Here is a 15,120-nt window from a genome sequence, read left to right as displayed (position 1 = left end):
CTTGTGAACAAAAAAAGTTCGACTGGCATTTATTTCTTTATCCCCATTATTTGCATTTATCCCGAGTTTTGCAGCATTTGGTCACGTGATGTTTTGTGTGATTTAGGCTGTACTACCTGATGAAGACTCCGATTGAGAACCTGCACCCGGCCGAGTTCGACTCTCAAACTGGCGCCTACTTCTTCGACAGACATCCGGGCCTATTCGAACACATACTCAACTACTACAGGTTACCAAACATAATCTCACACTTACATGAGATCTTGGATTTTTATTGACTTCAACCTTTTTTCCTTTTTTCTTTTTTCTTGAAGTTTTGAGGACACTGTTAGGAAAGCAAAGAATACGGCTTATCGGCAACCCCTGTATCCCGAATTTGATCAGAAGGACCCATAATTTATTTTTGGAAGCTCTGTGAAGGTATTGAAAGTTTAGGAGGACGTGATGAACGAACATACTGTGGTTAGACAACCAACCATTATCAGATCAGAATAATACTCATGGCATGCGCCAGAGCGCATTTTAAATGCCAGAATGTCGTTTTTTTTAGCAAAGTAGTTTTTTATAACCCATCAGCCAAAATGTAGCGTTTATAGCCACAATGTAGTTTTTCTAATAGCATATCAGAGAAATACAACAAATTGTAAACACGAGAGGCGAATTATCAACATTTTTGTCATTTGTTTTGACTCAATAATATTTTTTCTAGCGATTGCCGATCACTCGAAATTAACGATCACTTGATGTGTAATTTTCCTGAACATCGACTACTTTTTTAAAGAAATTTGTTAGAAAAATTAGAAAGACTAACTACGCTTTTGAAAGGGCTGAAAGTCCTGCTACACATGTGATGTTGATATTAGAAAACAAACTGCTGCAGAAAACAAACACAGAAAAAGATACGAAAAGTTTGATTGTCTCAGTTGGTTCATGATAGCATTATAATCTTTTATATCCTTTTTTACAGTTCAAAGATTTTGAAATGTATTGGGGCCTTGTCTTTTCTTACGACTCAAGGAGGAGTAATGGTGGAGCGTCTTTATTTGATCGATATTATTTGGAGTGTACTTAAAACAGGATGTAAAAGTTAATGCGGCACATAAAAAATAAGTATTTAGGTCGAACGGTAGAACAAATTGAAAAACAGAGACAAAAGAGAGCGGTTTTCTGTTCATGCGGTTTTATTTGAGAGAGTGAGAATAGGTGTGAACAAATTTTTGCTAAGCGAGCAAAATAATTTTGATCATCTGTGGCTTTTTCGAAGCAGTTTTTTTTAGTTTTAACTCCATTAATGTTCCTACTCCATTAACTCCAGCAGCAGAAATAATTTCAAATTATTTGAGTTTTGTTTTGAATTGTTTTTTTTTTCGCAGAAAATTGAACAAATTTGAACAATTATTCACCATTTTTTGTCTTTTTTTCGTTTTTCTTTTGATTTTTTGCTTTTCGATTTAGTTTTGCTTGTAAAAGTTTTAACTAAGAACTATTCAACAAGTTTTGCTGCTATTGAAGTACACTTGCAGGCTAGACATGGTTCTTTTTTACTGAAATAATTTAACCAAAATTGTGATTTTGTTCAGTTTTTTCATATTTGCTTATTTTAATTGTTGCTTCATGCCTCTCTGTAATGTTTAATATTTGCTTAATTAATGAAAATTCTTTAAATTGTATCAAGAATTCTCCTGTTATTTTTTTCTATTAGACATTTGTTATGAAATTCTGATATTAAAAAGTTAATTTGAAGTATCCGTTTAAGAGAACAAAAGTACCTAAAGTAACCAATTTTAAACCAAAAATTGCTGCAAGTTTACATAATGCAGAGAAATAGCCATCGAAATCAAACACATCTTGAAAAGAACTAGGCTATATAGTTTTTTTCGGAATATAATTGCACCAAATTAGCTCAAACTTTGCAATTATAATGGATATATAGCCGAAATATTTTACCAAACCAAAAAATCTGAAATAGAAGAATCCTTCTGACTAAAATAATCTGCACTGAAAGTTCTTTCCAATGATACCACTCACAGCGTGGTATTTTAATTTCAAACCCCGTATCTGATCAAATTGTATTTGAGTTCAAGAAATATATACGTGCAGTTCTATGCAAGCTTTAGTTCTTAATTGTAGCTTTGAAGCTGAGCAAGACAAGTTCTGTTTTTGCAAAGTGAAGTTATAAGGTCTCTTTATTCGCGACAAATAAGGATCTTTCATATACAGGGCAAGTGTGCTTTTAAGATCATGTTCCGTTTTACGCAATTTTTCGGTTATCAATTTCACAGGTTGTTTAAGGTTGGCGACAAACAGCTGTTGTCTTTGAAACTGTTTTCAAGTCACTTTTCCACTAATCAAATGTGCTTCAGATCTCAACAAAGACTTAATATTTATCATGTTCCCAATTATTGCAATTTTGGTCACGCCGTTCTCATATGTATAAGCGGAATGTGGACTAGGCGGCCATAAAAACGGGGTTACCTCCACTTGGGAATACAATTTAATGTTGTTCAAAATAGGGGTAGTTTGGGTCAGTCTTCAATTTGAGGAGACATTCGACTTTTCCTGCACCTTGTTTTGAGGACCAGTCGAGAAACAACCCTTTTAGGTTTCGTAATTTTATCAGGAAAACAAATGGGGAACTGTTCCATAAAATTTTGAGTTTCATTAGTCACTGAAGCAGAAATTGAGAGAAAGCTTTAAACATGTATATTTGAATGATACATATAAGAACATTAGACCCTCGTGAACTTGACTACAGCGGTTTCCGAACGGCAGTTTGATGTCTCGAAAAACAAAAACATATCGATAGATTAAAGAAAGTTTGTCCACTTTTTCTTGTCTACAGATTACTAGCCATATAACCAGCAAGTAAAATATGTTCCGATTGATATATATATATATATATATATATATATATATATATATATATATATATATATATATATATATATATGGTTTTGGTAGCGAGCCATCTACAGATTTCTTTCATTACTGTAAAATTGTGTATAATTGTTCTGACCCAACCTTAGTGTGGGGAGGAACTATATGCACAACTAGTTTTTTTCGGGCAAATTTGGTCGATCGATATATTCATTGTAGAGGGTTGTGAGTGGTATCATTAAAAAGTCCGTCCCGCCTGGAATAAATACAATTAGAAAGATTTTTCATTTGGATTTTTCCCCGGATTTATCAAGGTTTAAAATTTGTGAATATCTATCTGATTACTGCTGTTTCTGCTCGCAATTTCACTATTATGGCCGCAGTTTTCGTCAATATCGCTAAAATATTTACGACAGATTATTGGTTTTTAGCTTTAGAGAAGGAGGATTCTTGCTGACTTGTTTTTAAGCGAATTTTTTTGTCAAAAATTTGGGCTAAATGTTTCAATACTCAGCGTTTTTATCAAAAATGGCACCAAGTATGCTTATTCAGGTTGTTTTGATAAAATTTGGCGGAATTGCAGCAAAATGTTACTGATCCAATCTTGGTAACTTCAGAAGAGGGCTAGTTTTTCTTTTTCTTCCTATGAAGTCTTCTGGAATTAAAATTTTGCTGGTTATTCCCGAATAGTCATTAAAAGCATGAATTAGTTTTGATATATAAAATTTGTCTATTTGGATAACATTCGAAACAATTACGTGATTTTAGTGGACGAGCAGCAAGACTTTCTTTTGTTTTGATTTTCATGTTATTTACTGATCAGAAGGATTTCATTTCAAGGCTCAATTACAGATCCCATTTACGTGCAACTAAGGCCTCATGAACATATAATTTACGATGAATTTTGTGCGGTTTCGAGAAGACGTTTTTGTAAAAACTATTTAAACGCTTATGTTTCGCTTGCACTCAATGTAACTTCTTTTTGAAGTCTGAACCTTTTGTTTGAACCTTTATAAAGATTTCGTTCCTAAGTGCTTATAAAATTTTATACACTAATTATATCAGAACAGTATGTGAGTGAATTATGCAATTTCTCTACACTAAAAATTGTTTTTGGTTTTTTGTTTTGATTTTCAATTTGATATCGTATTATCATTAATTGCAAATCTCATTGGCCCTCTAATGTAGCATTGTTCGATATATTTTTTGGATTGAGTTGCAAAACAGTTTTTTTGAACTCCAATTTTTTTGGAACAGTATTTGAGCGGATTTTGCAATTTTTCTATCTCTTCCTAACTTGGGAAATAATTAATTTATAAATGTGGATGAGTCTTTCGTACATTATGTGAAACGCACTTTACAGTGCCTTTGTTGTCTGGGTAAAGCTACATGACATTTTGTCTTTCATCAACGACTAGATAAGCTTCCTTAGGCGTTATAGATGTGTGTTTAAAAAGATGTTGTTACTAGGTGCATTTCGAAAATAGATATTGAGTTTTGATCGTAAATAATAGCCGCAAAGCGATAGCTGAGGCTTTTATTGGGCTTCTGTTTTTTGCAATTAAAAGGATGTGATCTGTATTGGGGCGCTGTGTCCTTTTGTAAGACCTGTTCAAACATTTTTCAATGACTTTTTTATGTAAAGCCCAGCGGTCATCAAGTTTCCTTTAGAGGCCCAAAGTGGGCTTTGGTAGTCCCTGAAACGCTCAAAGTGTTCCAGCCGCTGGGATGGCCTTAATTTAAGATTAAAAGATCATTTTAAGAGTTTTTGAGCTCAAAATGATACAATTTTTTATGTTCCGTTATAATTTTTTCGAGTTTTTTGGTTTTTTTAGTCTGAGGTTGAAGTTTTTAAAAGTTGAAGGTCTTTGGTGAGAGATAATTTTTTGTTATGACCATTTTATTTTTTCAATTTTAAATTTTTTTGGTAATTTTTGTCATTTTTTGAGTTTTTCCAATCTCAGGGGCGAGAATCTCCTTTAAGAATGTTTGATGGTAGAACATTGCATAGTTTCTATTAACAATGAAACGGCTTTCAACATTTCAAGGTCTCGAGTTTCAGCATTTTTTTGAAGAGTTAGAATTTTTGTAATGAACGACTTGGATTTTGTCATTCATTACAAAAATGAACTTATTAGAATTGTTGTAATGAACAACTTGGATTTGGTTGAAGTGAAAAAATGCGATCACAACGATCTGCAGGCTCTAACAATAAAGATCAAAGCAGATAAGCAGCATTATTTGATTATCACTTGTATTTGTATTCCACCTAGAAAACAAAAAAAAGTGAATTTTCAAAGGCTAGGAAATTACTTAGATACCTTACCAATTGATCCTGAAGATAAGCATATACTATGCAGAGACTTCAACATCAACTTTTTGGTTAATAGTGCAAATTTTCAGGAAATAGTCACTTTGCCGGCAGGAAATAACCTCTCTATAGTTGAAAGCATTGAACCAACACGATAAACATCGAGCACGAAATCAACACTGGATGCGTTTTTTTCAAACACTCTGTCTTCTGTCCACATTACTGATTCCGGCATTTCAGACCATCATACAATAACACTAACATTTAAACAATCTCTGGAAAACTCGTCCAATAGGCACGAAAAGTTTACACGAAAATGTGTCAAATCAGAGAATCGTAAATTTGTCGTAGACCTCAACAACATCTTGATGGACAAATTATAAATAATTACTTGTAATGGTAGTGAATAGTCCCCCGATAAGGCTTTTGAAAAACTGCATGGAATTTTGATTAATACCCTAGACGAAAGTCTACCAATAATAAGTTCAACTAAAACAGGAGAACAAAAAACATGGATAGATAATCAGGTGAAAAATGCTGCGGCAAAGAAAAGTTCCTAAGAAAATTGTGTTTACAAAACCCAGATACTAATTTTTCGCAAAATGATTACAAGGCTCAATGCAAAGTTGTCAGAAATCTAATCAAACAAAAACTAAGACGTTTTTACCAAAATAAGATAGAAAAAGAAGCAGACAATAGCAAACGGAAGTTCTTCAGTCTCTTCAATGAGACATCGGGCAATACTTTAACGAATCACCACAATAAACAAATAGTAGAAAACATAGAAACACTTTAACACTTTTTTCGCAAACATTGGAGTAGAGCTAGCAAAAGCGTTTGATACAAAGCAGAAGCATGAAATCGAAACTAACACAAATATCATGTTCTGTTTCCCAATAACCAGTTGCGAAATCATTGACACACTGCGAGTGCTTCCATCAAAGTTTAGTTTAGACTGCCACAACATAAACCACTTTTTTCTCAAAAAAATATCTTGGTCAGTTAGTCCACTACTTGAAACATTATATAATGAGTGTCTAAAACTCGGCGTATTTCCACAGTGCCTGAAAATAGCCAAAATTGTGCCTTTTTTCCAAAGCGGCGATCGTAGCAAACCCACAAACTACAGACCATTCTCACTTCTCCCAGCCATTGGCAAACTTTTTGAAAAACTTTTATATAAAAGAATTTATACGTTTTTGAGCTAAAACAACACATTTTCAAAAAACCAATTTGGTTTTCGAAGCAAATTAAGTACTGTTGACGCCATAGCATCCTTAACTGAAGTAATTGGAGCAAATTGGTTTATATCAAAAAACTTAACTAAAGGCACTTTTATTGATCTAAAAAATACTTTTGATACAGTGAACCATGGCCTACTGCTGAAAAAGTGTGAGCACTACGAACTCCGAGGAACGGTATTGAAAATGCTTGAATTCTATCTGAGCGACCGACTCCAATATGTTAAAATAGAAATAGTTGAATCTGAAAAGAAAAACGTTAAATGTGGAGTCCCGCAAGGAACAATTCTCGGTCCACTGCTTTTCATTATCTACCTAATCAACATTGCAACTCTAAAGACAATAGAAAACCAAAATATACTTTATGCTGACGATACAGTTGTTTCTAATAGAGGTAGTATTGAGACAGTAGGAAAAAAATCACAATGCCGCACTTGGCGCAGTTGCGAATTGATTTCAAAACAACAAACTGACAATTAACACAACAAAAACAAAACACATGGTGTTTGGAAAAGGATGCAATCAAAAACAGCACAAAACAACAATTAACCAAGCGGAAATTGAACAAACCAGCTTTTTTAGGTATCTATTATTAATAAAAGATGACAGTCGAATTTCAAAGATCATATTAACTACGTCAAAGGGAAGCTTTTAAAATTTTGTTCCCTTTTTTTTACCGATTACGTTTTATTTTTACAAGAACGCAGCTTCTTGAAATTTTTAAAATTTACTTCAAACCGATAGTACAATACGGAATTTTGATCACCAATCAACTTATTAATTAAAAGAATTTTAAAAATAATTTTCTGGAAGCGTAAGTACGAGTCAATCGAGCGAATACGAGTTCACAATTTAATAAGCAATTCATCAGAGTTACATGCTTTTGAAATATTCAAAATACTAGTAAAACTAATAAAAAAGCAACCGCTATGTGAAGTTTTTTCAACCATAACAGCGAAGAAGAGAAATCGTGGACAGTTTGTAGAAATTAGCAGAAAAAGATTCGATAGTAATTCATTGAAATGTAGAGTGCTTGGGAGACTTAAAATGGCATTGAATTATAACAACTCTTTTATTGGAGATGTTAGAACAGTAAAAGAGGCAAACATACAAGAATTTTGCCGTACATTTTTGAATCTTTATATTACTGGTAACCAGGACCTGCTAGACAGACTCTTTCATGCTCATTAGAAATTTTTGATAGCTTCAAACACAGTTTCTTTAGTTAATCTCTACTGGAAAGGACAACTTTTCATTTTTAAACACTTTTTTACTATTATTTCAACTAAAATTGCACAACTGTTCCGTGAGGCGCCTGAAAACAAACCAGATGCGTTTAAAGGCGAACATGTAGTGTCACCAATTGTAACCGATTGTATTTGTACAATGTATGTATTTTCTTGCTAATATTTTATGACAAGGGCACTACGAAAAATTTATTATTTTTATTATTAATATCCACCTACTTAATGTCACGAAGTACAGGAGACTGTGTCAACGCATAGCATTTTCTTTCTGGAGACAATTTCTTTTATCTTTACTGCCCGTTTTCGAGTGGTTACTTTACTGGAGAAGTAGTTTTTCGTTTTTGAAAGGAGCATAAAGAACGATGTAGATTTGTTATAACTATTTTGTTGAACATTTGACATTTTAGTATTCCGTACTCATCACAACAGTTTTTTTAATGGACATTTTGATGTGCTAGTTTGTGTTATAGCACAATACTAGAAAAAATTGTTGGCGCTAATTCTTTGTTTTTCGAAGTTTAAGTTAAGTTGCATTGAGGTCAGGAACAGGAAAACGTTCTAATATGTCTGAGAATCGCCATTGAGGCAAGCTGCCTGAAAACTGTTTTTAACCTTTAAGAAATAAGAGATAGAATCTGGACCATATTACAGCTCCTATTGACTACACGAACTCTTATTTTTAATCAAGAAAAGGATTGAGAAGTTATTTTCTTCTCTATTGCCTTCTTCAGTCTACTGTTATTTTCAAACCAAAGTAGTCTGCGGAGCTTCAAAAAGTAAAATCATTGGCATAGATCAAAGATGAAAACTTCCAAAAAAGTCTGGAAATAACATTTATAAATGACATATATTTACACCTACATAGCGTTAGTAATGCTTGTCCGGCTAGTCCAAGCTCTTAATTGTCTCTACAATGAACTGTTCGTAGTGCAATAATGGGGTTAGTTTTACTGCTAATAAATAATTGTCTTGCGACAGAGTGTCGGGAGAAAAACCAAATGACAACATGCTAAATTATCTAAAGTATATCCAATATTTCACCCTATTGTAAAAATTATCAAACTTTTAAGTTCGCAAGCATGATGAAACATGCATGTATCACCAAATGGTAATTCTAATCGGATCCTTGAAAGAGAAGATAGAGGCAAATTAGGTTGGCATAATTTAGATAGTATTTTGGCGCACTGGGCATATCTGCATTGGATAAGTTTACGGTCGACAGATATTCAATGATTTTCTCTCAATTAAGGTTCGGTACTTTTGCGTAGAGAAAATTTTGTGTCCGGAAGCTTTTACTGGCAAACCAACGATACATTACTTTACTTGCTGCTGAAACCTGCTTGAAGAGACCATTTTGATGGTGTTTTAATGCATTTTCGGAACCTCAAACGAAAATAGAGGTTGAGAGTGTCGTGTATTGTGTATTTCAGGACTGGTCAACTGCACGTGCCACGTGATATCTGTTGGCCTCTGTTTGAGAACGAACTCAGTTATTGGGGACTAGACCACACACACCTCGAGTCCTGCTGCTGGATGGTATATAGGTTAGAGACAGACAATTGCTAATTTATGCCATACCCTGCGATGAGATTCCCAACCCAACGCACATACTCACACACAGGCACACACACACACACAACACACACACACACACACATACACACAACACACACACACACACAACACACACACACACACACACACACACACACACACACACACACACGCGCGCGCATGCGCCAGACGGACTCGGGTCGCGAGCAATGAGTTCGATGCGACCGAGATCGTCGTCTGGCAAAGTATTTATGGCGTCCTTCTGTCTGCACGGCCACAACCAGACTTTCGGTCTGGTGTCTGAGACCAAAGATCGCCTGGCCCTTGCCTGTTTTTGGCCGAGGACCTTACCCTGGGATTCGTCTTCTCTTTCAGCATTTCAGTCATAAAGCAACAAGGAGGCTCGGTAATGTGCGTTTGCACATAATGTTCCGACCCCGCTCATACTCGTTTTGATTTAACTGTCTACCAGATGAGGAAGAGATAGAAATTATTCAAAAATTAACATATCAATCAACAAACGACTAAGCGAAAAAATACTGCTGGATTAGAGTGCCGTCGAAAATTGCCATTTTATGAGAGTACTGGACAAGACAAACATAAAAATCAAATAATAGCAAACAATTATTACGACCAAAAATCGATTTCTATGTTAAAAAACACTTAATAACAGATTGAAATGGAATTAGATGAAGCCAAAACTAAAAAATTAACAAGTGCGTCATTAGAAAAGATATGAGACCTCTTAATAAAGATACTCCGTAACAGGTCGACAAAGAACAGCAGGTTCAAAAGGACAAAGTTCAAAATACGATTCCAATTTTGAATTTCAAATTTATTAAAACCAACGTGCAGCAACTGTTTAATAAAAAAAAGTGAACTTATGCTTCAAGGGAAGCAAATGAAACCTGTCATTCGTAATATTTCAGACGAATGCAAAGAGAACGGCAAAATGGAAAAAAATCATATCAATTTAACAAGAGAGCGGTTTCACAACTGGTAAACACCCCAGCTATATTTAGAAGTCCTTAACTGTCCTCAAATTCACATTTCTGAAAACCATTTGCGGCAACTAATTAGTTTGATAACTTGGCAAGGATTTACTATAATTCAGAAATGGTAAATTATCCAAAAGTCACAATTTTCTTATGAAAATGCCTAGTACCAAAGCCAAGAACCCATTAGTTGAAATTCAAAACAATATAAAGACTGAATTCTGGTTAGAAAGAGGATGCAACCTGTCGTTAAAGAGACCAATTTACAAAATTGACAAATAAGATAAAATGACAAAGCTCAAAAATCCAATGATTTTTATAAAGAATAATTTTTTTCAAAGAAATCAAACTAACCGTAATCTTTCAATTAAAAACAGAAACAGATTAAAATGCAACTGTTCAGGAGGCCAGTGTTGCTTTTTTTAGCGAGAAGTAATCATAGGACTACAAATAACAACAACTCTGGTCAGAACTGAAAATTTAAAACCACACTGTTGAAGCCACTATAAAAATAAGAGATTGAAAATCATTAAGAACTTTAAGCTGAGAAAACGAGTATGATTTCGTTGTTTTGTTTTTTATTTTAAACGGATCATCTTTGCAAAGGGCCTTTGTGAAAGATACCACAAAAGGAACCACAAATATTGATCGGTATCGAAAACGCACGAAAGTATTATGAAAACACATTTCTAATCTACAAAAGCGTGAGTGAATACATAAATAAACAGCAAAAATCATGTTATGAGCAAGAGATTGTTGATAAGTCCTGTCGATAACGAAACTAAGCTAGTAGTCGACAATAACGAGAACAAAAATTTGGAAGTACAGAGTATTTTTTTTGGAAAAAATCAATTGAAAGTCATCAAAACCGTTAGCTATAAATTGAAAGCCGTACATAATCTCAAATAAAAAATCATAGAAGCAATCAAGGTTTTGAATTATAAACAATATGCCGTACGGCTACAAAAAGAACGTTAGTCAGAGGCGGCTATAACGAAAAAGTTTCAAAAAAATTTTGCGACTAAACGTTTTAGCAGCCGTTAGAAATCCAAGCTATTCACTGCAATTTTTAAATTTGCATTTATCAGCATCATTTTAATAACAATTGGAACTATCTTTGATGTGATAAATTGAAAAAGCACCAATTAACAACCTCAAAAACAGGCAATTATGCAAAAAAAAAACAATTTTTTTTTTGAAAAATTGTAGTAAGAATGCCAAGAAACTATTAGTTAAAATTAAAACCACTATGAACAAAAAATTTTTTACTTTACATGGGAAAAATTGTTCACTGAAAATACTGAGACCACGCTATATGTGGACAGAAATAGGATTGACTGACATTTTTTTAAAACAAATATATTTAAAGTCATGAATGACATCAGATAACAACTGGAAACGTTGAAGTGAATCATCTAAAGCTCCTAAAGAAACCACGTGGATCTTTGATTTTAGAGACAAAATCATGAGACTGCAAAAAAAACATATGAAGGCAAAAAAAACATTTAAAAATTACGTAAACATATTGTCAAAGTCATAAAAGTTATTAGCTTTTCTCTGAAGAAATAATATATCTTCATTTGACCTGATTTTGTTGTGAATAGGAGCTGTGAATAATTGTGACCTGATTTGAAATCATTCTCGTCAGTTATCAACATAAATTAAACAAAATGAGAAATTATTTCGAAATAGACGGCGCCGCAGTATAGTCCGAATAGTTATTGGTCTTAACAAACCAAGATGAGTCCAAACCGAGCCCTGGTTTTGCTGATCATCCAACAAAAACATTCAATTTTCCCCTATGCTTTTATAATGTATCAATTAGCAAATAAAATATTTCAATATAACAAAAATAAATGATGCATTACGTTTATTTATTGAATTAATGTTTCGAAAAGACGGCAAAATTGTTCTTCCAGTTGCTACTATAGGAAACTAATCAAAACGGAAGTACAACTAGCATATGTTTTGGAGTTTTCAAAGGTTGTGGCGGCAGATGTTAGGTCTCAACTTCTGAGATATTTAATTAAATTGGTTTAAAAAAGCGTATTTGGAGCCAATTTTGATTCATAAGTTCGGAAGTTCGAAAAATTCAGCAAAAATATCAAACAAAAGACTGGGAGAAAATCAATCGACAAGCCTTCTCTATACTTAGAAAGAAATTAAAATCATTCCCTTTTTTGTTAATAATTTCAACAAATATAACAAAATTGAAGCCAATTTGCCCAAAAAATATCTAAATTGTGAATGAAAGAAAAACGGAATTCCGTAATACTCACAAAAATTTAAACTTCAATAACTCCGTGGAAAAAAAGGAAATTAAAAAAAAACTTTTTAATTCTATATTCTACCCAGGAAGGGCTTTATAATGGTGTCAGTCTCAACTCTCTACAATGAATATATCGATCGGCCAAAATTGACTGAACAAAAACCCCATTTGAATATATATAGTTCCTCCCCCTACAAGTGGGTTGGAACACGGATTTAATCTGTTCTGATTATCTCAAATTGCCGCTTACAGTCCTATTCATTTAAATTTAATTGTACTGAAGATGGACGCTTCATTATGTGCCTAATTAAATTGAGTTATGACGTGTGAAGCTTACCTAGCTCTCGCATCCTTCGAAAGTAGAACTAATCCTCGTTCATGATTTTTGACTACCTGTGAGAAATCCAGTCAACGAACGTCATGAGTTAGCTCAAGTTCAAAGTTAAGCCTGTTTCAAACAACAACAAGCGGTAGCTTTTGATAAACACCCTCGACGTATAATTGGCGATGTCTTGAAATTGAACGAAGCTGTTTGAATCACAATGGCAGTTTAAAGCTATCACCTGTCCCTTCTAAGTCAGTCTAAGACACACATCTTTAATCTTTATTGTGAACAGATAAGTGAACAGTTCATCAACAACTAAAGTGTCGCACGTTAAATAACACAATAAGCTCGAATGAAAAAATTTTTTTATCTCTTCTCACCGAGTGAAGAAAGCGGGGAAAGTCAAGTTCGCCTTTCGTTGCTGTTTTTTTTTACATCTAAATTTTTCCATTTACTTCTTTTGTTCTCTGTAGACATTAAACCTTTAGAAAAGGATTCCAAGTATTTTCAGGTTTTGTTCTTTTTTGTCTTTTGTCAATATTTAAGACTGAACTGAACAATTTTGAACAGAATTGACTCCGGTATTGACCTCCTTTTCAATATATTTTGACAAGTTTCCGCTTACGAAACCCTATTCTGGCTGATACCGGGGTACTCAATGGTTGCAAAACTGATTTAGTCTATAGTGGTTTGTGTTTGGTGCTTAGTTTAGCTTCAGAGTACGTCATAAGCAGAAAGCAGAGTTTGTAGCTGTTGTAATACGTGTTTAGAATGACAGCCAAACGTCAATGTATCTCGCAGGTGTCGTCTAGTATTCGAACATGTCAAAGATGAGACACTTCAGACACTTTGCTCCATCTTTCTTGTTTTAAGATACGCAGTTATACATATTATTAGCTCCACCTACATGAACAAATATCACTCGGTGATATAAAAGACATTTATTTTCATGTAGACGTCTATGCATTAAGTTTGGGTAAAGAATCTTTAATAGTAATATCTGACGCAAATTTGTAACCTCTAATTTTCAACTGCAATCAATTTTAATACCGGCAACTTATGTTCATGGCACCATTTAAAAGAATCGGCATGGAAAAGTAGACAGCAAAATGAAGTTTAAAAATAGAAACTTTCCCTCTGGAACTCTCTGTGGTAATTTTTGTCGAAGTTCAGGGGCACTTAACCTGAGTTTTAGGGGATGCAGTGTAACTATATCAAATAATTCGTTTGCAGTGACATTGTAGGCGAACTTCACAAAATCTAGCTAAAAATTTCCTGGAACTTTTGCTCTTGATTTCATTTCAGTTCCTGTTTTGCATTTTTGCATAAATTGAGCAATTAATTACAAAGTATAATTAATACAATATATAATTCCAGGCACCACACGGACAATGAAAACACGCTCAAGGCTTTGGACGAGGAGGACAAAAATGAGAAGCTGGACTGGAGAGTGGGAGACACGAACCTGGGTCCGTGGGACAGAAACATGTGCAAACTGTGGGAGCTAATAGACGACCCCATGTCATCCATAACCTCCAAGGTGAGATGAGAACGAAAGTGTGGATTACTCCAGATCCTCAATTCTTATTTTTTCTAAAACCAAAAGCAACAGTTGTTTGGCATCCCAGTGAAACGAAACTTGAAATATCTTACAAACTTTCTAGCAAAAAATCGTCAGCACGAAAGAAATGAAGCTCTTTCTCTGGCATCTCAATTTGCGCCAATATTGTGGGAATCATAAACATCTGAGTAAGGTGTATTAAATTTAGTTGGCTGCGATAGCAAAAAAGTTGACCTGTATACACTTTTTTAAAACCAATTCACAGTCTTTAATAGTACAAAAAATAAAATGAATATGTGCGAGGGCAGTTTTCTGGTGGTTTCAGACTCCATTTCACCCCCCCCCCTTCAAAATTAATTTCCGTTGTTATCGTAACATCAACCTCCCATCATGTTTCAGACTTTTTGATAGCAAAACATTTTATCTGTACAATGTGGCTGTTAAAATAATGAGATCTCTAAAACGTAACCCCCTAAACACAAGTATTAAAAATTTTTGATGTAATATTACTCAGACTTGTGACCATTCTACACAACAGATTTCCAACATTAGTGCACTGGTCTCCCTGTAAAAGTTAGATAAAACGCAGCAGTAGAAGTTTACCAGACAGCCTAAGGTAAAATTGATGCGCTCCCTCCAATTTTCACAAAAAGAAGATTGACTAAGAATGTTTTGAAGAGACATGACATGGTGTAAAGGGCGGCTCTTTATCTTAATCCCTAACACCCCCCCCCCCACAC

At 34.1% G+C, this 15,120-nt stretch overlaps 1 protein-coding gene across 6 annotated transcripts in view; it reads left to right on the top strand.

The window, feature by feature from the left end:
* Positions 1–15,120, top strand: part of LOC142336348 (voltage-gated potassium channel KCNC1-like) — a 68,382-nt gene that overhangs the window by 49,807 nt on the left and 3,455 nt on the right. For all 6 annotated transcript variants that reach the window (XM_075385123.1, XM_075385115.1, XM_075385141.1 and 3 more), the window contains 3 exons: positions 107–229; positions 9,107–9,220; positions 14,197–14,359. In XM_075385123.1, the coding sequence (XP_075241238.1) occupies positions 107–229; positions 9,107–9,220; positions 14,197–14,359 (400 nt within the window). The remainder of the gene's footprint in view (positions 1–106; positions 230–9,106; positions 9,221–14,196; positions 14,360–15,120) is intronic.

This window comes from Convolutriloba macropyga, chromosome 1, assembly GCF_964194025.1.
Source record: "Convolutriloba macropyga chromosome 1, txConMacr16.3, whole genome shotgun sequence".
Classification (NCBI taxonomy): domain Eukaryota; kingdom Metazoa; phylum Xenacoelomorpha; order Acoela; family Convolutidae; genus Convolutriloba; species Convolutriloba macropyga.
This window is presented reverse-complemented; position numbering and strand designations above follow the sequence as displayed.